The sequence below is a fragment of the Acanthochromis polyacanthus genome, chromosome 23 (assembly GCF_021347895.1).
Source record: "Acanthochromis polyacanthus isolate Apoly-LR-REF ecotype Palm Island chromosome 23, KAUST_Apoly_ChrSc, whole genome shotgun sequence".
Lineage (NCBI taxonomy): Eukaryota > Metazoa > Chordata > Actinopteri > Pomacentridae > Acanthochromis > Acanthochromis polyacanthus.
The window spans coordinates 11211044-11238091 of NC_067135.1; the positions used below are offsets into that span (position 1 = coordinate 11211044).

At 38.2% G+C, this 27048-nt stretch overlaps 1 protein-coding gene across 7 annotated transcripts in view; it reads left to right on the top strand.

Moving 5' to 3' along the window:
• The window catches only part of LOC110962602 (adhesion G protein-coupled receptor L3-like), a 266798-nt gene that overhangs the window by 151566 nt on the left and 88184 nt on the right, over positions 1-27048 (top strand). For all 7 annotated transcript variants that reach the window (XM_051943682.1, XM_051943683.1, XM_051943678.1 and 4 more), the window contains 2 exons: positions 18417-18770; positions 25016-25119. In XM_051943682.1, coding sequence (XP_051799642.1) covers positions 18417-18770; positions 25016-25119 — 458 coding nt within the window. The remainder of the gene's footprint in view (positions 1-18416; positions 18771-25015; positions 25120-27048) is intronic.

The window sequence follows — 27048 nt, forward strand, 5'->3', positions numbered from 1 at the left end:
ATAGCAACATTTCAAGCATGTTGTTTGTTCTGTTCAGCATTTGTGTATCATGGGATGCCAAGAACAGCTTGGCATGGTTGATAATTGCACTTTAACTCTTGCTTTTGGGACATTTCGGAAAAAAATAAACTTAAAAATACATGCATGTAAAATATGACACCTTTAAAAATGTGTCAGCTGGTGGCAATCGCCTGCAGAGGAAGCTGCTCAGTGCCTCATTTCTGTATTTAGAGTTTAGAATTAATTCACTTTTATTTTTGGTAACACAAGGATAGATGCTGTATATAGATTAGTATAAAAATGCACCTAGCATATCACTTTCATATCATGAGCTTTATAATGTAACAATAACAGGCACATAATTCTAATTGTATTATGTTAAATTCTTTGGTCTGTGGCACATTTGATGTTTGACACTGAGAGTTTCACATATTCTGCGTTTGAGCCACAGGCTGAAGTCTTTTGCTCAATCTGGCTGTTGCCTTTGAAAAAGGAGCAAGTGACAGCTCACATTAAACTTCCCGAAACTCTTTTGAAAAGTCTAATTTCTCCACTCCATTGTTCTTTTATAAATTGGTGCTTGTTGGGAAGCATAAAACGGAGGAAAAAAGAACCTGTTTTGACACACCAAGGTAATTCTTTGCACTATCTCATCAACAGCTCGAGTCAAAAATGTCACAAGTTATTTGACTGTGAAATCCCTACTTCTGCTTTCTCCTCTAGAGCTTTTTCTACCTGCCGCTTGCCAGTTTAATTTATTTTCCTTAGCTGGCTGCTACTTTTCTCCCCCAAATCTTTTTTTATACTCCGAGTCCCGCTTCAACACACCCAGTAATGTATTCAGTCATTCAGTGACCATGCTTACAGTGTTCGGTTCTGACTATACACAGCTACCCATAACATAATTTGTTGTAGTTAAGGGAAGCAAAAAATGATGTTGTTGTGTGCTTACTGTGTTAAATGGTTATTCTTTACTCTTTAGCACACATAGTTCCATACACACATGCGAAGTCTCAGCAGTAGAGTTGTTTGGCTGCTGCTGCACAACAGGCTGCCCTCCAAAGAGTCGACTGCATGAATATAGATAGTAAAATGTTGCATTAAGTGGATGGATGGAGTCAGGGAACAAATATAAATGTCAGATAAACAGATTGATGAGGAATGAAAGAGTGATTGAATGGACTCCAGAGTGATAAAGCATTTTGTTTGATCAACTTCCAGCCCGAATGCAGAAACAAGAGAATACAGACCTGTTCTGATTAAAGTTAGCTGTGCACATTTTCCACACAATTGTCTCCCGAGGAGCCCAATTTTGAGATGGCAGGATAGTTACAACCAAATTGTTTGAATCAGCATCAGTGTACCACTTCACTGCACACAAATTAGTCTGTATTTTGCAGCTGCAAGGTTGTTTGTTCCATTTAGTCGCTTCTCCAGTGAGGATGCGCAGAGATCAGAGAGCTAAATGTGTCCGGGGCAAACTCAACAACAATGCAAGATGAGGGTTTTTTTTTGTTGTTTTTGTGTTTTTAGGGTGCAGATATTCAAGAAAGAAGTGCACAGTTATCAAATATTCCCCTGCAACATGCCAAATGTGGCTTAATATGCTGGTCAACTCGAGCCATTTCTGTAAAAAAAAAATTTTCACCGAAGGCATTTTGGTATCTCCAAAAGTAATTTACAGAATACTGTTGCCAGCTGTTTCTTAGTGCCCTGTATTTAAATATAATTGCTGAACAGGTGTGTTATTGCGGCAGTAGAAGATAAGAGTCATATCTTAAAACATTTTGGACCATTAAACCAAAAGCTCATGTTTGTCTGGAAACTACATCATTTGCACAAACCTGCACCAAGTCTAAATTTACTGATCATTATATAAAACACAAACTGATCTTTCCACCTGCTGATTCAGTCCACTTTTTAGACACAGTCGGAAAGTTTCTTCTCTTTCTGTTTGCCAGCAAACACATTTATATTTATCTTTACTAGTAGGTAGTTTTCAGCTCTGTCTTTAATCTGATTATTTTACAGGATTTCAGTGGGGTTGAGGGTTGGAAAAACAAAAGTAAAACTGAAGCTGTAGGTGTCAAAATTGAGTTACAATGATGAAAAATGAAATAAAACCACAATTTGTACACGCAACTTCCCATCAAACTGCTTCAAAACTGTTACAAGTGTATAAAAGTGTGTTTTTTTTTAGGGTATTTCTGTACAGCAGGAAGGCTCAGGAGGCCAAAAACAAGATACGTATGATTCAATAAGTTCATTTGGAGCTCCTGCAGTCAACGTAGCGTTTTCCTTTTGCTGCAAACATGAGAAATTTGATCCAGTGTCATGATCACAGTGCCTGTTAACACTCACAGAGAAGTGTCATCCTCTGATCGCGCTAACACAAGTTCATTTCCCCGCTCGTGCTTCCAGCTCCATGAGCATGCCTGACCTGCCATACCAGTGGAGCATGGTATATGGGCACCAGAGCAGCAGATACGTGGCCAAACCCACAGCTGGGGCCCAGTGCTGGATGCCCAACCACATGGGCCAGTTCACATGCTGCAGGGCATCAGGAAGGGACATGATGATCATATCTGGCAAATGCCAAAAATAAATTAAAAAAACATCCAAGTCACCATACCACTGCATCTAATTGTTAACGATTTTTGATCTCTTTGAGCAAATTATGTTTTATGTACAGTGCAGACAGAGTTGTTTTCCTGCTCCATCAAAACCAAATTCTGAGTAATATTTGAGGATATCCATGCAAAGAAACTAATCCTCACAATAATCTCGCACTAATCTGTGCACTTGCTGCGGTCTCTTCAACAGGCAGAATGATAAGTTTGTCCAAACAAGATGCTTTCAAGGACAGATGATCTGCGCACAGGAGTGCTTCCATGACAACTCCATTGACACATAAATTCACTGAATTGGTGATTTGGAAAAAAAAAAGGAAGAAAGAACCAAAGAAAAAGTGCTCACAGGCGGCTATTTGTAGGCAGATGTAAAAGCTCGCTTACCACTTTTCATGATTACATTCAGTGCAGAATATGCAAGGACAAGTGAAATAAATTGCTCTCTGGTCATCTTTTAAAAGCTTGAAGGAAAATACAAACACAGTGATAGCAGCTGAGCCCTACATACATCTTTCAAAAGCCAGCAGTAAATGCATGTGAATTCAGGTTTTGAAAAATATGACATATGGTATCTGTAAATAAAACTTATTACAAATGCAACAGAAAGAGCATGTTGATCTTCTGACATTTGTAGAAATTCAATAGCTTCAACATTCCATAATCCAGATGACCAGATTTACCTTTTAAAGTGTTTCTTATGTTGTCTATCAGTGCGATTTAGCTCAATCATCTCCCCAACTAAGAACAGACTTGGTTTGATTGTTCTGGAACAGAATCTTACTGGAAAAGTTGAGGAGCTGCTTGAAATGATTGGAATTAGTGGAAAAAGCAGTGGAATTGCAAGTAATCTGGCAATCATGCTTTAAAAATAAAATAGCTTCGACAAAACCATAACAACTGATGCTAATAAGATATTTCATGTAGCATTATGTTAAGATCAAAATTGTAATGCGTCTGTCAGGGATGTTGGGGTGATCAAAACAATTTTAACTGCTCCGTATTGGCAAAAACTTAACCTATAAACCAAACTATTCTTCTGTTTTCATCTGCTGACACCAACATGTTGCATTTAGAGTAACTTCCTTAATATGTACACCAATATCAATCAAAAATGTAAAAAAAAAAATCAGATATATTCAGCATAATTTATTTTTCATTTGTTGATATTAATGGCAAAGCCACAGATACATGAGAAGCACTTGAAACATGAAATTGCTATTATACTTTACCACAATATAGGTCATTAAGCTTCATAGGAGTCTTTGTCATGTTGCCCCTTTTACTAGCTAAACCCCCACAATGCTCTCCGTTGCCAACATGGAACTGCCCACATCCTCTGATTGCTAAAGTATTAAGCAGTAAGAATTGGGAAGTACCGCTACAATGTTTAAAGTGTGTGTAACCGTGGATCATAGTATCATCAGATATTCAATATGAAATAACTTGCATGAGATGGGGCAAAAAATAAAAATCATAGTATCGATTACTTTGGTTTTGGGCCAAATACCTGCAAAACTAAATGTAAACAATCTAACATGCTAAACTGACATGATGAGTAGCTCAATTGTAATAATTCAAAAGAAGGCTAGCTTCAGAACCAACCACAAAATACACAAAAAACACATTTCTTGCTAAAAATAGATTTAGGTCTCACTTCTTGTTACTAGTTTTCTACAAATTGTAGTATTAGTGACGACTAAAATCTAACTACATTCCTCTTTCCCTAATCCTGTTTAGAGAAATTTCTCTGTCCAGGTCTCAGCTTTACCTCAGTAACCTCTGTGTTGCTGCCACACTGAGCTAAGCTGCACTGACTCCACAGGACTGCAAAGACAAGGACAACCACATAAAAAAAAAACATTGCCTCAGTATCTCTCACCTGCTGCTGCTGTCTGTAGCACTAATGCGCTGCCATATGATAAGAATTCAAGCTGTATATTCTTCAGTTTATGTGCATGAACTTAGACAGTGTTTTCTAGTTTAGTCCCACATTGTTAGACTGTTGCTGTACCTTGCGATGATGTGTTAATGGACTCTCAGATGAAAAGAGGTTGATCCTGGCAGTAGTGAGCGTCTCTTCAGCTCTTGTTTCACTCAGACAGCCTCTGATGCCTGCATGCGCCGCTGCAGGAATGATTCTTTTGTTTACCCACGATTGGTGCATAGGATGCAGCAGAGCTGATGCCACGGATACATCTATTGTCTGGTCGTCTTGCAATTTTGCCACATGTTACCATCTGGCTGCGGCACATTGCCAGGCCCCGTTGGCCTGGAGGGAGGCGGCAGAAGCGGCGCCCCGACCTTCATGCCGAAGCAGCCGATGTTTTGGACGCTCAGACGCCCATCTTGGCTCGATTTGGAAGAGCTTGACACATGCTAAATTGATTAAGACTGTCTAAGCAGCAAATGCAGGCTGGCAGAGTCACTGTAGATAATCTGAGTGTGACTCAGTTAGCTCTTAAAGGCACAAACTGTTGTCCTTTCGGTTCCACTCCTTCGCCTTCCAGCACCCGTCATCGTTTTTATCGATTCAAGCGATACCCAGCGTGTGTCATCATAGACATTTTTTACCTGATCACAAAGCTTTATGGGACGCACTGCTTAGTAATTCAAACTAAATGCTACTGTTCCACAAAAAAAGCAGTCTTTCTTTTGCATGCTGCATGAAACCCCTTTTTGATGTCGAGGCTTAGGAATGTAGGCTACATGCTTATTTGCAAGCTACGCACTTATCACATGCCTGGTGCACCTCGCGCACAGGGCAATTTTCTTCGAGGGAAAAGTGCAAGGTTTAGGATTATAGTTGAGAAAGATTTTTCTAACGCACACAAACACATGCACAGTCTCCTTGCAAACCCCTTTAATGCCGGAACACAATAGACCTCTGTTAGTAATGCAGCTTTAGATTTTTTTTAAACAGGGAGCTCTTTGTTGGTGCTTCAGAGGGTTCTTTTTTCAAAAAATATTCAGAGCCATATGCCCTCACATGGGAATAAACTGTAATATAATGTAAAATATAATCATTTTGACCCCATTCGTGCATGTTTTGCTGATCGTCCTGTTTCTTAATAGGGAGTTTGAGTGAAACCTTTGTCAGCATGAGCAGACGTGAACATGTTTCAAGAACATGCCGTTTTCTTTTGCTCCCCCATTATGTATCGTGTGATTTTTGTCTGCCGTCCCTCCTCCTGACTGAGCCATCCATCACTGGGCTTGGCGGCTCTACCTTGATCCAGAAATCATACACAGATCACCTGTGTAGTGAGAGAGGTGGCAGGCAATCCCTCAATTAAGGCCAACACCCGATCCATCTCTCCTGACGTGGGCAGAAATAGGGAGAAAACAAACTTAGTCAAAATCAAGAAAAAGATATGTTTTGTGTTTATTTCATGCGCACGATAAACATGAAAAAAAATCCCACTAAAGTAGGTTAAACCAGAGTTATTTAGTAGCATTTGGAATCGCCTCCACCTCTCTGCTCTTACTCCTGAACTATGTGTGTGTGTGTTTTTTTTTTTCTTCAGCCCCCCAAAAATTGCCACATTAAATTTAACAGGCTCGGTGGCGCACAACCTCCAAGTGATTTATTTTGACCAATCAGCCGAGTAAATCTGATTGGAGGCCTCGAAAGCATCTTTAACTCTCTTTATCACCGGTGTCAGTTCCTCTGTTGCCCTTTCCATTTGGCCCGTTCCACTGTTGCTTGACAGTCCTTCCGAAAAGCCTTACTCGAAGTTTTTTATTTATTTTTTTTTTATTGGCAAACGGCGAGACCTTGTAGGAGCGATGCCTTTTTCCTCTTTAGTGAAAAGAGCCCTCGGTTCATGTGCTCACATTCCTTTTTAGCCGCCTTTTGCTCTCCTTGGTACGTTTGACAATGTTTGGCCTTGTCACAAGCCAGAGAGAGTGAAGATTTTACGCTAAGGGCAAAAACCTGGATATGGATTTTTGTGCAATGCAAGGTTTTAATGCACTCAGAATGCACAACAAACCGTACTGTATTAGTACAGTTTGTGCATGAGAGATTTGCATCAAGAATTGTGATTTGGAGACATAAGTATATCCCTGATTAGCCACAATATGTGCACATCAGGCATGAAAACACCACTTGCTTGTGCTTTTGTGTCTTTGCAGTGCACTTAACTTCACTGTGGTGCACACACACTCAGGCTGAGCTCAGGTCTCTTCTGTCATTTAACTCAAACTGAGGCAGTGTGTCTCCAGGCCTGTGTGCATTTAAATCAGCCTTTGCGTACGCTTCCCCCAGCGCCGTGTGACCTCCATAGATGCCCTCTCGAGTCCCGCGAAGAGAGCTCGGGAATGAGAAATTAATTGCCAAACAATGCATAGCTCCCATCCATTACGGTTCTCATCATGTCAGATGATATCGAAGCATTACCGGATGTCTGGCTGCATATTTTATCCGCTCCTCCTCCTCCTCTTCTCCAACCCCACCAGCACCACCTGCCCCCAGTTAAACTCTCTGATGGATTTGCGGGCTCGCCACAGAAAAGGGTTTCCGTTAAATGACGGGACTTCCACGATTGTCTTCCTCTCCTCGACACACATTTGTGCAGTTTTGGTGGGATCACATGACATAAACATTAGAGAGCTGATAAACCGAGGAGCTACTGTCATTACGAGGCTGATCTTGCGCGCTGATTTCCTGCGCACGGATGTAAATAATTTTTATCTCAGATGAAATTTTACATTACACTCATTAATTAATCCCCAACTAGATCCTGCCTGAGAATTAACAAATCACTTGTGTCACATGTTTAACAAGTCTCACTTCATTTTTTGCCCCTCCACTTTCTCTCAGCAGGCTTCCTGTAAGGTCAGAACCAGACTGGGACACATTTCTTCAATGCTAATTTCTGGTCTTTTGAAGTTACACATTTTATCAGACAAACGGTTGCCAACATATCCCAACATGAAGCATCAATTACTTCCGGTTAAGCTTGGCAGCATTTTTCTGACTGCTATTTTCAGCACTTCAGTGAGACACCAGTAATTATTGGCTGCTCGACAGATGATGTGGTTCAAGGACCATTTCTGTGGAAAGAGCATGAAGAGGTGCATTCAACTTGTTTGAACCCGTCACAAATGAATCTCCTCTGTAGCAACATGTCGGAAACCTTAAGCAATATTTCGTAAAGGGACTGACATTGCTCTCAGGACAACCCTTTCATTCTCAGTTTCTCTACTGTGTATTTTCCTGCTTCACTGTTGCTGCTTTTGTGCAAACCAATCATATATGAGATGGGGTAGGACTTGTTTTCCAACTTACACTTGCTCTGTAAGTTATAGGGGAAATGGCAAGTCTGGCTCTGTCTGAAGGCAACGCAATCCACTCGCACCACTGAAGCTTCCTAAAGAACACGTTACATCTCATTTGTTTATTCTGTACCAAATCAAAGTGTAAATTAGTGGCAGCTTCAGGGACCTACAACAATTTGGCATCCAGCAGTTAGCTACTGAGGATTTCTGTGGTTGCTTGGACACCTCACAGTGATGACATGGCAAAGCAATTTACTGGCTTAACAAGGCCACAAGCAATGTGTAACGTAAACCTGTGTAGTGTAACTACCAGTTTCCACTTCTCAGATACAATAAAAACAGGGGTGTAGTTCAGAGTATACACAGATCTGCAGCTTCTACTCGCTTTTAATTTCCCATATTCCATTGTCGCAGTATTTGTTTTTTTTCCTAGGCCAGGTGGTTTCTGTTTATCCAAAATTGCTATTCATTTTTATTGAAAAATTTGAAATTATCAAAATTCAACAACACAGTTTGCACAAAAGAAGGAACTAAGGGCAAAGGATGCTACTCAAACAAGAGATATTATTCGATCAAAAAACAACTACAAAAAACAAACAAACACCCTTACCTACTCTGCACTAACCAAAAATGAAATTCTGCTATTTACTGGCTTACAGTATTCAAAAGAAAACAGTACAAACAAGGAATAGTAGCACCCCTGACGAACATTTTAAACTATGGATGGTTCTAAACTCAAGACAAAGGTAGCCTAAACCTTCTTCTGGAAAACTAGTCTCTCAAATTCAATCAATTTTCAGACACATGGATATATGATTGGTGTGATTCGACTGCAGGTCAGAGGGACTTTCACATGAAAGTGTGCATAGAACCAGATCATATTTAGATGTGAGTGGTGAAAAGGGAGCACACAGCCGGAACTCTTTAAGTTTAAACATAAAGTAGAACCATTTTTTAAAAGTACATTCAATAAATTGTTAGCCGCACTACTTTGCTTAATCTTTGCTTCAGTAAAGTAAACATAAATTGATTGATTGAGAATTGACATACTGAAATTTGAAATATACCGATCAGCCACAACAGTACAACTTCTGACAACACTGACCATCTTGATACAATGTTGGGAAACCTTGGGTCCTGGCATTCGTGTGGATTGTACTTGAACTGATACATACCTAAACATTGCTGTAAACCAAGCACAACCCATCATGGCAGCAGTACTCCCTTAAAACAGCATCTTTCTCCAATGAGTCCCATCAAACCCCAGAAACTGCTCAGGAACAGCTTAAGGAACAAATAGCCAAGACATTGACCCGGCCTCCAAGTTCACCATTTCACTAAAGCAAAGACCCCACACTGCAAACTAAATGATCCGTTACCGATGTCCTGGTTCCAGACATTGTGAAACACCCAAAGAGGTCAAGATCCAATGGACTAAAGCTGTTTTGGAGCTCAAGGGTGACCTTTAAAACATTCGGCTGGTGGTTTTAATGTTACGGCTGCTTGGTGTCTCAGTGGAAATGGTAAAAATGAATTAATTTCACCAAATTTGTCTGAAAATATCTTATATTTATACATTATGCCTGTGCAGAATCTGTAGGTTTTGCAAACTGCTCCTTCACATTTTCTAATGGCGGCACACTCTGACCAACAAAAGCTACTGGCCCATGAACTTGTAAGATCGCACATGGATGCACTAATAAATGCATCATTACATCATGGTCTCACCCTATAGTCTGTGGAACAGTATTGATGGCAACATCAGCACAATTTCCTCCCTGAAGTCAACCAGCAGAAGCTAAGTGACCCTGGGCAAATACTACCTTCCCATTTCTGGGTGAGCTAAACATGCTACAATAGGCTTACATGTCAGTGCTCGTAACACAAGGCGTTTATCCTTTGCTGGATCAGTGGCATTACAAAAAAAAAAAAAAGAAGTGGCATAAATTAAGACTATCCCCCATTTCTGCAGGCTCCACTGTGTAAAAGCCTTAAAGTAGCAGGGTAACATGGCACCCAGTCCAACAAACTGAATACTAGAGTGGATCCTTAAATTTTGCAGTTTGAAATAAACCAGTATGAATTTATAATGGAGTTGAAATGGTAGTTTGACACTTTGAAAGTAGCAAATATTAGTTCACAGCTTTCAGTGTAGGAGCTAACATAAACTCAATTTCTTTAATAATGATGAGGAGCATCATAAATTATATAAATTATGATTTGTTAATATTCAGATTTTTACCACAGATAAGACGCTCAAGGGTAAAACGTTTTTTCATTCACTGCATAAATTTTTGGTCTTTTTGCTTCCATAACATTTATTTTTTCATACAAGATAGAATAAAACATCCAAGATACAGTACATACTTAAGTTTTTCTTTTTTGATATTTTTATTCTGTCTCTGTTGGACATGTATGTAAATGAGTGCATAGTATACAATATTACAGTAATTTAGAACCTATTTGAACATAGCATTTCTGAAGATTTATGTTATAAAATATAATTGACTTAATTTAAGTAATAAACTGGGTACATTCCAAGGCAGTATTAATTGGTTAAAACTTTACCAGCAAATAGTGGCTTGCAATCATCATTTATGGAGCTTTGAAGGCTTTTCTCTTTGAAGTTTGTCTCTTAGTCTGAGTCAGAAATCTCAATTTCAGTAGCACCAACTTTCTTTATCCCCATCTATATTCAGAAGGTTTGTACAGAGGGATTTCTTCATGTATCATTCAGAGTGGTTTAAACAACATTTTGCTGCTAAAAACGTGCCGAAAATGGATTTTCGGGGTGTCGACTGTATTTATTGAGTGATGCAAAAGAGATATCCAAAATCTGTTTCGTGAAAACATTCGACTCTAGTAAAGTCAACAGAAAGAAGAAGCTGGATTCATCCAGTGTTCAGATCCAATGTGCAAAATAGTGCGTTTTTACTTAAATGATAATGGTCTTAATGCAAGTAATCAAATGGATTTCGTTGTGATAAATAATAGTTCAGTGTTGTCCCTGTAGGTTGTGATTTCCGATTGAATTGTGTGGAATTTTGCAATATAATTCACTAAATCCTGCTGTGTCACGATGCATTTTGTCTTGTACTCTGAGTTCATCTCCGTTGCTCACACATGCACCAAACTTTTTTTTTGTTATTCTTTTTATATTTTTGAAGGTTTTGTTAGAAGGGATTTGTTCATATATCATTCATAGCTGGATTCATACATTTTTATCTGAAAAACATAGCAAGAATTGATTTTTCTTGCTGGTAATAACATTCCATAATTTATTAAATGACAAAAACAGAGATATATCTGTTTTGACTTTTATCTGTCAAGGAAATTAAAAAAAACACATCAATCCTGGATTTATTCAGTGTTTAAATTTCCAATTTGGAAATCCGTGCAAATAGGGCATTTGTATGTTAAAACATAACAAAAAAACATAAATGCAAAAGATAATTGTCTCAGTAAATAATAAACTGAACACGTTTCTTGCTGATGTATAGTAGTTTCTCATAAAAATGTATCAAAATGTGTTGCTAAAGCATGCTCTCTTAAAATGAATTCTTTTTCTCCAACTCTGAGCCTGACTTCTCCACCTCAGTAGCCCCAAACTTTCCAAACTTCTTCCAACCCATATTCTGAAGGTTTTGAGCTTTGTTCATATATCATTCATAGCTAGACTTACATAGCAATTTTCCCCTAAAAACATGGCAATAAGGATTTTTTTTTAGTCTTGCTTTTGAAGGCATATTAGGATTTATGTAGTGATTTAAACAGATATCCATAATCTCTTCAGTAAAATCCATCAACTAATCTAATCAACAAAATAAAGTAGAAATAGCAAACCCAGATTTATCCAATGTTCAGATTTCCATTATGTAAATGTATACACATTTGTAGGTATTTAAATAGACGGTTATGCATTTGCAGATTTGAACATAACAATTAGAAAAAAAATACAAAAGATAAATGTGTTCATAAAAGTAATTCACTGGAGAATTTGCATGCTGAGATAAATAGTTTCTTCTGATAAAAAATGTATTGAATTTTACAACAGATATTGTGAAAGTTTGCTTTCTCCATTTCAGCGGCATATACATGCAACAAACTTTCCAGTTTTATTCCACTCTGTGTTCTAAAGGTTTTGTCAGAGGAATTTTGTTCATATATCATTCATAGCTGGATTTATACAACATTTTTCTCCTAAAAATATGCCGAAGATGGATTTTTTTCCTGGCTGTTGATGGCGTTCTGTGATTTATTTGTTGAGTTTTGAAACTGGCTTGAAGCACAGCTTGCGTCTCTGTTCTGGAAATGTATTCAGATTAGTGCACACTGTATAGAATTAGATAATAGCTCATCTGCACAACATTTTGGACAATTTGTAAGACAAAATATCATTGTCAATGTAACTAATAGCTAGGGAAGTAGCATTTTCACCCTGTTCAGCTGCAATGTCTGAATTCCAAAGTGGAAGCGGGACCCTCATATCAAGCGGCAGAAATGACACGAGTGTGCGGTTCTGTCCTGCTAACAACCGTGATCATGGATTTTGGCTTTGAGTACGCTTAAGTCTAAAAATATGAGTCCCAGCAGCCACCAAATCCCATTTTGCAAGCTTTAAACAGGCCAGCAGAAAGTTAATGGGTGACATCACACACAGAATGTCCAAAATTCTCTCCAGTCTACGAGAGTCTCTGCTGAAGATGAAACCATGCATAAAGGTTCAAATACTAAAATTAGGAGGTAATTGGGTTCAGCACGAGGCTGGAAGAGTCACTTTACCGTCTGATTTCATTTCTTCCCCTCCAAAAAAACCCCTTTCCCACCTCTTTTGATCTCGACTCTGCAGAAGTTTCTCGACGAGGCCCGATGCTCTCGGTGCGGAAACGACGAGTCATATAAACCGGATCCATTTCATAATAGCATTCCCCCCCCTTTCCTGGAGCGAAGTAGAGCGGGCTTATCTAATTGTGGAAGCCACGAAGCCCTGGGATACAGAGAGAGAGGCTAATTAGTCAGAAACGAATGCTTTGAAATGAAGCACAAAGCTCCGTGTGTGGTGGAAACAGGGTTTTTGGGTTTGGGAGGGGGGTCGGCGGGGGTGTCGGCACAACAGAAGTGAAACGTAAATGATGAGCGGAGCTGGTGTTTCAATGAGATAGGAGGCTGGAGTAGCCACAGACTGCTGTCTTTTTGTGAATGAAAAGGTTGCTGGGTGTTGGGGTTGTAGGAACATCCGTAAGCCCTTTAAGGAATCCTGAATATCTAATAGCCGGCTGTTATTTCGTTTTAATCAACTTTGCAATGCCTTTGAGAACGCATCGAATGTTAAATATACAGAAGATAAATTGCTTTGAGGTTTGAGGGCATTTTATTGAATTCAACTTTCTTCTTTCGTAGTTGTGCGATGTCTAAATAAACGGTGCCAGTAGGAACATTTCGGTGTCCTGCAGTGCAGCTCTGTTGTTGTGTTTTTCACCCAATTATAAAACTCTCAACCCCAAATGTGTCAGACATTCAAATCTTCCTGTAAGGTCACGGACTAGTTCCTTGGGGCAAACCAAAGACCTGCTCACCTCGCTGCTTTTCTTCTCTCTCTTTTCGTCCCTTTGGATGGATGGGGAAAGCTGGCGAAAGCAAAACAAAATGTCCTTGTGTTGTCTCCAAGGCGATAGTGCCTGCAGACTATGGCTGCTGTCTGCTGCTGCTGGCTTCTCTGTTTTGTTGTTTAGTTTTTTTTCTCTTCTTCTTGTGCTCATCTCATGGAAAAGATATTTAAGTCTGCTCAAGGACACTTTTTTCTTCCTTTCCTGTTCCCTCCGTCTCCTGTGTGTCTTTGCGGGCATATTTAACTCGCTGCATGTAGACACAACGTTGTGGGAAAATAATTTAACTGCGGACTCAACGGGATCAAATGGAAGCATCAAATTACATTCTAGACATGATTCCAGGTGACTTTGAATTAACCTCAAGCTGTGATGGTGTTTTTTTTTATTTATTTCGAGTCATATTTCACTGTTTTGTCATATATTATACCTTCAACTCAGGGAAGAGATGTGATAACTTCCAGCCTTATAACACTCGTTATCAATCCAATATGTATATTTACAGCAGTCAAAGTTCCTTTTAAATTGGCTGAATCTTTTGTGTTATTCTTAGATTTTATGTAGGTGTAGCTATCAGCGGTGGTGGCTTTGCAGGCATTTTGCACAAATAAATTCTTTGTGTAGTTTTTTTAAGGAGTATCATTAGCATTTTGTCTCACTTGGTCTGAGTGATACAGTATGGCATGACGGATTTAAGATGATCTTTGAAAAGATTAGGGCACAGTGGCTCCTAAAATGTAAAGTTTCTGTAGCTTTTGTTGGAGGAAGTGAAATTTTAACACAAGTAGAGAGCATCCCGACTGACTGCAAATTAAACGAGGGCTGTCGACAACCAAAGAAAATCTTGGTTCACTGAAATCGTACCTACGCTTCAATCAGTTAAAACCTGCACATTATCCCAAGAAAATAATTTGCCACAGTACACTGAGTGAACACTGCTCACTGGCATTATTAGTCAAGATTAAAGTGAATCAAAAACTACTAATTACAGCACATTAAGTAATTTAACCTTGTGATATTGAGCTAAAATGAGCAACAGATTCAGTGTGCTCCTACATATTCATGATTTATAAAAATACAACAAAAAATAACAAAAATAGAACATCTGTTTGAACAAAATGCAGCCACGCCAATTACATTCTTGACATGATGTGAGTTACTTTGCAGCCTACTCAGAGTCAGAGCTCAGTTAAAGGAGTTAGACCTATAGCTGAACAGCATGCAAATAAACGTTTATATTGTAATTATTTTGAGAGATACTGCTTTGCGCTGTGAAGATTTTGCAAAACTGGTATTCTTTTGTTTCTTCAAATGATGATGGGATTTTCACTGCAGTCTGTAGCCAACAATCATGTTCCCTTTTACATCTGGAGGATACGATTTGTAGGCCTGAGCATCTCTGTAACACCACAGTGCCACTTTTCTGATGATGTTTTGTGAGAATTTTTACTATTCAAAAAATGGAGCATATTGATGTTTTGATCATATTTAGCATAGCTTAGCATTAGTTGCAAAAACACAGTTGTTTACATGTAGTCTGTTCTTTCTGCTGACAGAAATATTGGATCAAAAAGTCTATGGTTGTTGAGCAATATGTGACCCATGAATTCATTTCTTTTTGTTCGCATATTGCAGAATGAACTATTTCTTATATTTATTCAGGAAAAGGACAATCTTGCTGCTTGTCACTGATCCTTTCAAGTCTAATATATTCTGTCGTCTCGGTTAGCAAAATTGTCAACCAATGTCACAAAAATGCAGGTTGCACATGTCTTTGTCTGCATTTATTGGCAGTTCAACTCCCTCAGCAAAAAGTCTGTCACAGTCCCAATCAGTGCTGCATCAGCCGTCCTGACCACTACAATAATTCCCTTATCCCGACCAGCACCTCTGCACGTCTGTTTAGCCACTAGCTTATCGGAGCTGCTGCACCGTGACCTCCGTTGACCTCCGTATGAGCAGCAAATATCCACCATCAGATTTCCATCAGGTGCTCTAATGGTGTCCTTTTTACTATATGCAGTTTAAGCACCACAGGGCGGATTTCAATTATGCGGAGATTGATGCCACTTTCCTTTTCCTGACATTTGGGTTTGTCATGTTTGAGGTTTCCATCATTTCTCCCCCAAATGCAGATGCGTAAACAAGTTCTATCATAAATAATCAAACAAATCGACTGGCGTCCTTGAAGATATTTCACCTTCCTGTTCTCGTGATCATTGCAGCTGAGGTGCCTGCAGATTGATGGTGATGTTTAATAGCGGTTATAGAATGTAAATGGTGATGTCCTGGTGGAAACGCTAAACAGCTATCTGAGCATTCATGTGATTTTTTTAAAAGCCTTGTTGATGGTTGGTAGTGTCATTTTATGGAGGGTTTGTGGCTGCCAGTTTGTGAGCATGCGACTATGCTTTTCCATCCATATGTACTTGCATCCTCTGCAGTTTTTTGTATTTTCCACTTGCTAAATTTGTTTTTCTTTCTGTCTGAGAGACATTTTTGAAGTTGCACAGCCTGCATTACCAGGTAGTTGGGAAAGAAAAAAAGCATCCTTGTGCCCTTAGTTCACATTGCAATTCAATGAGACTCTTGTTATAGTTCCACTTCACTGATGGAGTGCCTCCACAGGAGTGTCCAAGATACCTGCAGATCTTAAAAACACAACAAACTCTTTTGTTAGCAAAAGAAAACAAATACTCAATCAGCCTGGAACTCTCGCTGCGCCGGCAAACTATTTAATCAACCCTCGGCTGTCGCTGAATGCTGTTAAGCGTTGAATGCATCGACTGCAGATAGTAGTCGGGTGTCATTACAGACTTCGGGAGCCTCGGTGTCCCAAACAGCGGCGCTAATTTATGCTGTCTTATTTTACTTCTTTCAGATTTACCATACACGGAAATCGTCCGATTGCAAATTGAATCTGGATTTCGCCGACGATGTCTGTTATCTGGAGCTCTCTCCTCGCGTGCGTGACGTCCATTACACCTGCCAACTCAAAAATCGACCCTCATTAAATTTTGTTTTGCTCCCCTTTCATACAAAGATTAGGACCATTTGTCACTTCTGTCAGTTTGATTGTATCTCTGCATTAGGCGGAAACGACAACTAGACCAAATTGCATTTTTTTGCAGCGGTCCACATTGTGTGTGTGTGTCAGTGTGGAAGTGCTCTCTCATTCCTTTAAAGGGGTCTATGGCGAGCTGTCTGCTTCCAAACAGTAATAAGATCATGACATGCAGAAATGTCAGGATTTTGAGGGGTCATTGTGCCAAAATAACAGCATTGCTAAATTAAAATATTCCATCAGACACATTTTCATGGGAAAAAAAATTCTGAAATTCTTTAAAATCTTTCCACTTTCTGAGGATACATTTGAAGTATGTGTGTCCTCGGACCCTCAATGACCAAACATTCATAAAAAGCCTGAAGCTAAATTAATTTGGGACCCTGTTTTCCAATCAGGGACACAAGGGAAGGAGTATAAAAGGGACAAAACTGATAAATAGATGGCATGATTGATGAGAGTCGAGGAGCTGCATGTGCATTTGCGTGGGCGGTGAAGGATTACCGAGGTTCCATCTCGGCCCACGTGTGCTGATGCTATCATAGCCTCGCGTCCCTCCAAGCAGTTCAGGTAAATGGCGTCATTAGCAACGCCTCCCAGAGTGTAACCACAGGGAGGTCTCACATCCAAGAAACGGGTACTTCAGTTTGTCCTGGCTGACCCCAAAATAACACGTAGCTGCAAAACGTAGTTATTGACTTGCAGAGATGTGCCCTCGTCAACAGCTGCATTTAGACTGCACAGCTGGAAGTCTGTCAGCAGGGGTCCCAAACTAGGCCTGATGCATGCCCATGTAAGTCTAACCGACCTGTTCCAAGTGATCCTGTTTGAACTATATCCTCTTAAAGTCACACATGGAAAGCGGAGGAGAATAGAACTCCCATGCCTTTATGAAAAAAAAGCTTTTCCAGCAAGCATCTCTTACTAATAGACTTAGCAATGACTATGCACCCCCACTACACTCATTTACTCAAAAGAACTGTGTATAGTAAGCTTCATGTCCGTGTGGGTTACTGGTCATCTCTGTTTTACAGTGTTTGACAATAAAATGACACCATATTTGCTGTATTAACATTTTCAAAATGCATTATGCAGTGTTATTTGCTGCCGTTTGAAAGAAAAATGATGTGTATATCGAGCTGAAAATGGTAAAGTATTTTAGCTGTTATTTTACAGATTTTAGATTTACTTTGTAAAGTCACTGTATAAAATAGTATTAATTTACATTTTAACTTAAAAAAGAAGATAAAAAACAAAACTGGCCATAAGTGCAAATAATGTCCACGCCAAAAATCTGTTGTTTTTTTCAAATATTTTGTTCTTTTACAAAATTTGACTATAATTTATATATTTTTTCACTGTATTTAAATCAGCAAACGTGAATGTATTTTTTTTGTTATTGTTGTTATTTACCAGATTTCCCCTTTCTTTAATTACAGACATATGTTGTAAAATTACAGAAAAAAAATCATTTACATGTTAGCTGTAAAAAACAAACCAAAAAAACTGAAAATTAAGTTTAAAAAAAAGAAAAAAAAAGAAGACCAAAGCTGTAAAGAATGTCTGCATCAAAAATACGTGTTTCAGTAATCGATATTTTAAGCTGTCTGTATCTATTTTTTCAGCTGCATCAAAACAAATTTCCATCTCAAACACAAATAATTTAAAAAAGAAAGCACTCAACCGTCTTTTCTTTTTTTCTTGTCATTTTGTATTGTTTTGTGAAGCACTCTGTAAATCTTTTCTGGGAAAAGTGCTATAGAAATAAAATTTACTTACTTCTTTTCCCAGCATATAAATAGCTCACTTTCTTTACCCTTCTCTATAATTTACCAGAATCGTCCTCCTCTGTAATGGTGTACATGGACACCACGACCACGACGACGAGGACCACCACCCGACCTACCACTGTTACCATGACAACCACGACAAGCAGGACCACCACCACCAGGGTTCCTGCCACAACCACCGCCCTCGCCCCGTGGCCACGCACCACGACGACAGTGGCGGCTCCGGTCCAGACGCTGGTGGAGGGTTTGGTTCCGGAAGACGACTTCAGGGTGCCGCCTTCCTCCAAACTGCCCAACATCAGGGTGGAGTACTGCAACCCCCTGGTGATGATGGACATCTCCTGGCCCAAGACCAAGCAGGGCATGTTGGCCAAGATGCCCTGTCCACCTGGAACCATAGGTATGGTAGATGTTTTGCAATATTTAAAAAGATGTTCTCATTTTCTTTCAATAATATTCCAAGACACTCCCAAATCTCAAACCAGTCTTAGGTGAAACATAAAATGAAGGCCATTAGTTCATTAATTGTTTTATGGTAACTTAAGTTGATCCATGTTGTAGGAGCAACAGGCCAGAAAAGACATACTTCTCCCAAACCATGCTTTCCACCTCTGTTTGAGGTATCTGAAAGTATTAATAGACCAGATGGAATATCTTTGGATGTTAAGGTACATCAGTTTTGGCCTCTTCTAACCACTCTTTTGGTCACTCACCAAAGTTCATGTCCACAGGTTAGGTTTGAAGCATAGATTCACACATAATTTGAGAGTTTTACCTTCAAATTCAGATTCCTAGTCACCACTGCAGTCCGGGACAATACCCTTGTTGCTGATTAAAATGCACCAATCTATATGTCTGCTGCAGAAACTCAGCAACACAAAGCTTTGTAGATAAATGTATAACCCAGAAGTTCACAGTAAACATCCACAAAACTTCAAGGTTGAATTTCCTTCTTAAAGTTAGTTGTTCTTTACAATGAGGTAGGTCATTTCATTCTGTGTCCCTTTTGAAGTTCTCTTTGTGGCCATGGCAACATTCAGAAATAGAAATAACAGTACAATTACAGACAGATGCTTAAGAACAAAGTCCTCCACGATAACATCGTCAACAATCAGGACGACAAATGCAACCTTTTATTACCTGGATGGTTACACAGGAGGCTATGAAGCATAATGTACCTCCGTCCTGATTGTAACAGCTCACCAAATAGAAGGTGTGATACATCACAGAGGACTGCCTATTTTCAGGGGACTCGATTTCAAGTTTCTCAGCAGAGAAAGTAATTTCAACATTGGGCCAAACTTCTTCATTGTTGGTGCTGTATCACTGGTACTGTTTTCCCAAAGCAAGTTTGACATAAGCAGGCTTTCTGGGTGTAAGTTGGCTTGGCAAACCCTAAAACCTGCATCAGAAACGATAATGAGTATCATTGTGGTGGTTATCAGCTTTCTTTGTTAACCCACACTCTGTGTATTTCCCGGAAACTTGGTGTTTGAGTTGTTAGGTAGCTCCTTTTCAACACAAAATGGACCAATCATGTGCCACCTCCTTCAGTCAAGAGAAACAGGTTTTTATAATGGAAAGCTATCAGGAATCTAATAAAATATAATAATGATAATAAATGCTGCAACTGCAAATTATTCAAAGGAGACATGCTAGTGGAAAACTATTGATCATGACATATGTTTATTTTACCACTTGATGCACACTCAATGCAGCTGCAAATTATAGAAGTTAAACCTTAAACTTGATTCATTAAAAAAGGATATTCAAAGATGCATGGAAGTCACTTTAGTTTTTGGCCAAATTAAAGTAAAATTAATGTTACTGATTCAATATTTTGAAAGATATTTACTAATAAAACTAATCAATGTTCAAATTTTGGTTCTGTCAGCTGCAGTACCTGAAGTGTAAATTAAATTTTCGCGCAAATTAGGACGAAACATAACAGATTTATGTGATTTTTGCGTTAAGTGAATGCATGTAGGTTCCAGTGGTGTTGCAACATATATAATCGGTACTAATGTAACTACATGACTTCATTCGGTGAGATTACTACCATATTTAACTTAGACTTATGAGATAAAATTCAGCATTACCTCATCCAGAGCAGGTTAGCTGTGCAGCATCAGTTACCATGGCAACCTAGCAGGTTAAAAATGAGCCATGTTCATCGTCAACCCCCAGATCTCAGGAATTTCTTTGGTCAAAACTATGAAAATACACAGAAATCTGCAGCTGGACGAATGTCAAAAAACCACATTTGTCTGCTATTGTTCTGTTTATATTTCATTAGTTGGTGACTCGACCACATTACAGTGTGGAATATTATACGTCATTTCAAACAGTCACATGCAGTTAACTTGACTCATCATCCGAAACCTCAGCAGTCCCTCATTGTAGATGTATAAAAACTCACTTTTGAAATCTATATGTACTTTGTTTCTTCCTGTCCCCGTGCGGATGTCAGTCCTCTCCTCAGCATCCCAGTGTGCTCTGAGCCTGTTTGCCTTCATGTTGTTCCTGTTGTGTGTTTTGTTTATGTTTACTCTCCCCCTGCAGCATTCATTCTCCTGCTTCCTGTCCTCCCTCCTCATTCTTTATTCCTGACTCACTGATGCAAGGCTAAAGATAGCTGAGCACGGCATCTGCATGGAAACTAGTAACTAGTGCACCCGACACCCATATTTACTTCCTGCCTCTCAGGACACGATTTGTGTAATTAATTAGCGGCTAAACACATTTATGTTGAGTCCTTTGAAGAGCCTCATGCACTTTGTTTATCAGGCATCAGAACCTTTGTTTCTGTATGTTTTGTTCCAGCTCTGTCTTTGTATCGATAATAAGAGAATCAAGTCAAGTGTGCATTAAGATAAAATCGATGCTGGCTGCTTTAGATGTAAAAGCTTTACCTCAGAAAGTTAGAGTGCTGCTCTCAGGGAGCGGTTCATATTGTAATGAGACCTGGCAATGAGAAGGTTTTAAAGTAAAGGATCTGATGCTATACAGCCGAAGATTGTAGTGCATTTTAAAAAGCAACTTAGGAACCAAAGCATAACTAAAGGTAGCCTCAAAACATGCAACTCAGTGGTCAGAATAAGTGGAAAAGGCGATGCAAATCACGTATATTTATCCAAAATATTCCTCTGTTAAGAATTTTTCTAAAACTTCCTGACACTAAATTCCCTGTTTTTGTTAAATTACAGATAAAACTACAGAATGTAATTGTAAAAAACAGTCCTGTTAAAACATTAAATAACATCCACATCAATAATCTGTATTTTTGTTAAAGTAAATTTGTTGTTCTGTAAAGTTTGATCTTAAAATTTCACAGTTTGCACAGATGTTCAATCAGCAAAATGTCTAATAATTTTAGAAATATTTGCCTTTATTTAAAAGAAAATGTATGAATATCAAAAAATTTTAAAATAGTAAATATTTTTACAGATTTTCTCTATTTTACTGAATTTCAGATAAAACCTAGTAAAGTCACAGAAAGAGTATTTACCTCATTGTTAACTGTAAAAAAAAAGACCAAAACTTTAGATAACATGCATATCCAAAGTATTTATATAAAAGGAAATTTGATCTTTTACAAAATTTGACTGTAAATTTACACCATTTTTACTCTTTTAATCAAAAAAAATGTTTTCAGATATTTGAAAAAACAAAAAATGATTTTAAAAAGGGTTAAATTAATTAACTGTTATTTTACAGATTTTCCTAGTTTTGTTGCATTCTAAATATCTTTTGTAAATTCACAGAAACATTTTTTATTTTGGTGTGGACTCTAAGTAAAAAAAATCGGCCAAAATAGTTGCAATGCAGTATCATTTTTCCATTATTTTGCTGTTTGAACTGCACAATGGTCATTTTACTGACTGTCCTTGTTCTGTTAAATTACAGATAATATGTGAAATCACAGGGGAAAAATATTAATATACATGTTGACTGTGAAAGTAAAAATGGCAAAAAAGTGTTCAGATCAAAAATCTGTATTTTCATAAATAAAAATAAATGTTTTCAATATTTGACCACTAAATTACACTGCTTTACTGTGTTGAAATCAGCTAATATACTGAGCCATTTTGTTTCCATTTTTCCCTTTTGTTTAATAATTTTGAACAGTACACCATTGAATATTGCTTTTTGTTGCAGATTTTTTTTAAGTTTTTTACAGTGTGCACACCAACATTAAAAGTCTAGTAATAATAGTACTAGTATATTAATTCAATGTATTTTTCATGATGTAATGTCATGTAAATACTCCCCATTTCTGTTCGATTTGTGATGAAGATACTTCATAGCTTAGGCGGTGACATCATAGCCTCAAATCAGTGCTGGAAAACCCTTAAAAAAAATCATTTCATCTGTGAGCGCTGAGACTCACACACAGTCTTCATTAATGGGCAACGGCAGCGCCCATCGAGACCTCACTAACAGCCGTCACATGGCGAGATAAGAGGCAGACGAAGCCCACCTCCTCTCAGCCAACTCTTCAAAGCTCCGCACTTCACACGACACTGCCGAGCCGAACACGACTGAGCAAGCTTCCTCTGCCACTCTTTGAAAGTTCCTCGAGCTCCCCTTCCATCTACCTCGCTCCACTCGCTGTCATTCTCTCTCCCCCCTGCCTCTCTGCATCCCCCTCTTTCATGCCCCCATCCTGCCTCTCGGTGCAGGAGCAAATGCAGCGGCCCCTTATCTGATAAACCCATCAAACATAAGGCTGTCCGAGCTGGACCGAGGGAAGGAAATTATATGTCAATCAAAATTTATATCTGTTAATGCCGCTCGTCTCACCTCCCTTCCCTCTAAAGTACAAGCAAGGGCGATTTAATGTCAGCATGTAGCCGAGCTGATGCCAGCTGTGAAAATAAAAATGCAACTTGTCTGAGGTTTAAAACGGACAAAAAACGAAATATACTGCAGAATAAGACCCCAACACCCACACAGTGTTCAATATTCTAGTGTATCTACAGTATATAGGTCACTCCATCCCAAATCATCAAATTTTCACTGCTGTTTCTGCTCGACCATCTCTAATTTGCCTGAAATTTTTATAGCATCAAATATGGATATTTATACAGATATTTGCAAACTTTTTGCTCCAAGCAAAATTCCCCGTCGACCCACTTTCAGCATGTTTTTTTTATTTTTTTTTTATTTTGGCTCTTTGATGCTTGAAGGACAATATCTTAGGAAAAGTTAAAAATAAAAGCCTAGAATTTTCACTCAGTTCTCATGATGGCATTGAACCAAAAATAGGAAAATAAAAAACGCCCTTATTGGAAGATAGTTAGGCTCATCCAATCATTAAATTTTAGAACTATTTCTGCTTGACCAGCTCTGATTAGCCTGTTGTTTGCTCTTTTTTATAATATAAACATTACTGAAAAATATATGTGAAATTTTAGCTTGATACATCAAATGCTTAGTGAGATTTTTTTAAAACTGGCTGTCGACCCAATTTTGGCATGTTTCTCGGGCATTCAAATTTGCAGCTGTTTGAACAACAATATCTCAGGAACTATATATATAAATTATTTAGCATTATTTAGGTTTTTATGGTGCTCAGTTACGAAAAATTCAGTTTTGTGAGCAAGTGTTTCACATTAACAAAGAGTCTGTATGTTTTATTTTCTGTTATTGTAACGTGTCGCTACATATGGTTCAGAGAAAATCACTCACTATTATTTTTTTGTTAATATGAGCTCAAAGGTGGAACTTTCCATTACATCATTTTTTTTCATATTTCAACTCTACCATAATCAGAAATTGTTTGATCTGCTTGTCCAATATTGACGATTCTGAATCAAAGACATAAGAAATAAAAGTGAACAATTCTGACTTTTATCATTAACGGTTCCTGAGATATTGCTGTCCAAACAGCTCCAAATTTTAACGCGCGAAAAACGTTCTAAGTGTTTCGATGGGCTGTTTTATAAAAGGAATGATCTTGAAAAACACTCAACATATAAATCTCAAATTTCACAAATATCATTTAAAATATCCTGAATTTATTATAGAGAAGCAAATCAGAGATGGCCCACTGCTGATCTGAGATGGAAAAACACAGCAGATGTTTAATTTTTCCTCAGTATCTGGATGTGGATTTGTGCTGAAGCTCAGATGGAACATTAAAAAAACACACACAGTCACCAAACCACATCTCTGTCAGCAGACACGCTTCCCCCCAGCCCAGCTTAATTGACCTTTCGTGATGAATTCAGCAATGGCAGACTTAATTGGCACCTATTTTGGTGTATTTTCTTTTTTTATGCAGGAATTGAACTGTCACACACATGCAGTCACTGTCTGAATGTCAATGATTAAATGTCTGGGCCAGTCCGGCTGGCTTCAAGTGAAGCAACTTCATTTCAGTCGCTATAAGATAAAAACCATCCAATTACAGTTTGCTACATTCATTAATTTAATCATTTAAGAATTGTGTTTCTTGGGACGTTTTATTTGGACAAGTTTTAGCAAATAAGAAAAGTGCAGAAGAAATAGGCAACCTGAAAGGATTGTGTGCTTCTTTGCTCTGTAAGCAGGGAAAATAATGGCAAAATGTTGATAAGCAGCTGTTTTTCTTAACGAATATTTCGATACCAAGTAAATTTAATAGCAATTTTCATTCTCCAGGTGTGGCTTCATATGTGTGCATTGGACCAGAAGGATACTGGGACCCACAGGGACCTGATTTCAGCAACTGTACCTCTCCATGGGTCAACCTCATCAGCCAGAAGGTAATAACATGCTGCATTCAGACATTACCAGCAGGTTTCACCAAACTTTTTGAGTTATGACAACTTCTAATGATATTGTGTATAACCAACCATATCGAGTTCTCGGAATCAGCTCTTCCTCGAAAAGCAAATTTCTCTGTATGTATATATGTATGTTCAGATATGGAGGGGGGAGTTGAAATTGTAAACTTAAGGTGAAGAAAAATCCACTTATCAAGCCAATTTCATTAAGTTACCTCAACTGAAATTTAGTTTAAAATCTACTAACACAGAAATTTGAAAGCATAACCAAAAGTAGCCTCAAAACCTGCAACGTATTGGTCACAACAACTCAGAAAAGTAATGCAAATCAAGTACATTTAAACAAAAATTTCTTTTGTTCCGGAATTTTCTGGAACCGCTCTATAATTTCCTGTCATTTACAGATTTTCCAAAATTTGATTTAAAAAAAAAAATAATTTGTCTGCATGTAAACCAGTAATAATATTATTTTACAAATATATGCCAACATTTGAAATAAAAAAAAATTACATTAAGGATTTTAAAAATGTTAAACAATTAATTATTATTTTTCAGATGTTTGTTGTATTTTCTTCAATTTCTAGTTTATGTTGAAAAAGCACAGGAAGTAAATATTAATATACTGTGCATGTTGACTGGATAAAACCAACAACAAAAGACAGACTAAAGCATCAAAATTCCGTATTTCTGTAAGTAGTAATTTGCTCTTTTACGTAGGTTTGACCCAAAAATGACACTATTTTTACTTGATGTAAATCAGTACAAAGTAAATCATGAAATATCTAACTTGCTGTTATTTGAAATATTAAAGAATAAAACATTCTTAATCCTTTTTTCTCTTACACAAAATATTAATTTAATGCAATTACCAGTGTTTCTATATCAAGAAATTTTTATTTTATTTTATTTTGCAACAATGCTTTTAATTAAGTGCTGGGAAAAGTGTAAAGTGACACCATAGTTAGTTTGAAAAAGTGTTTCGTGTACCATACAGTCCTGAAAATAGCCTGGATTTGAGTTTTAATGGTATGTTAATTTAGTTTGAGATATTTTTTAACATAAATTAGCCCTTTTGCCTGGTTTCATTAGCCACAGCTCGCAATGCAAAACAAGAGTGTGTATATCTATCCCTTGTACTCAGATGACTTGAGTTTTGTGGGTTTTCTCTTTTGTTCTTTGTCTCTTGTTAATTGGTCAATTAAGGTAATTGATTAGCAAGAAGCTTCAGTCAATAGAAAGTTTATGCTGCTGTGTGTTCGGCGTGGGCGGTAGGATTTGGGTGGAGTGAAAACCAATACCGCAGCAGCTCGGTCTAATGGACTGCTGTGGGTTACAGCTAATCCTGACCACTCGCTGTCCTACAACATGATCCAGCGGTTATTTGCATCCCATACTTCTCAAGCACAAATGATTTGTATCTCCTCCTCCTCTGCAGGCGAGTTATTATGCAAAGCCCCTGTATAAAGCTTCCTATGTTTAAATCTGTAATAGAATCAAATTAAAAGTGGAGGAGGTTACTGCGAGTGAGGATCAGGCTTCCAGGTTATGAATTGCAGGCAATGTTGGAAATGTTCTCCCTAAACTCATAGGACCCCGAGGCGTGCATGTTAGAACACTTATGGTCTACTCAACGGCACAAAGCTCAGCCCATTAAACAAACGGCGGTTTGCAGATATGGATGGAGAAATGGCTGTTGCGGAGCAAAATAGAAGGCAGAGAAATTATCAGGTGCATTTTCTGTGCAGCTCAGCCCCATTTCAGCAGCGCAATAAAACTCCACTACAGGCTGCTGTTTAGAGGAATTAACTACAGCAACGTTTCTCCTCAACGTGCTCAGGTTTTGCTGCGTTGCATGGATTTCCAAAGTGTTGAGGATTGACAATCAAGCAACATGTGTATCCTTGACAA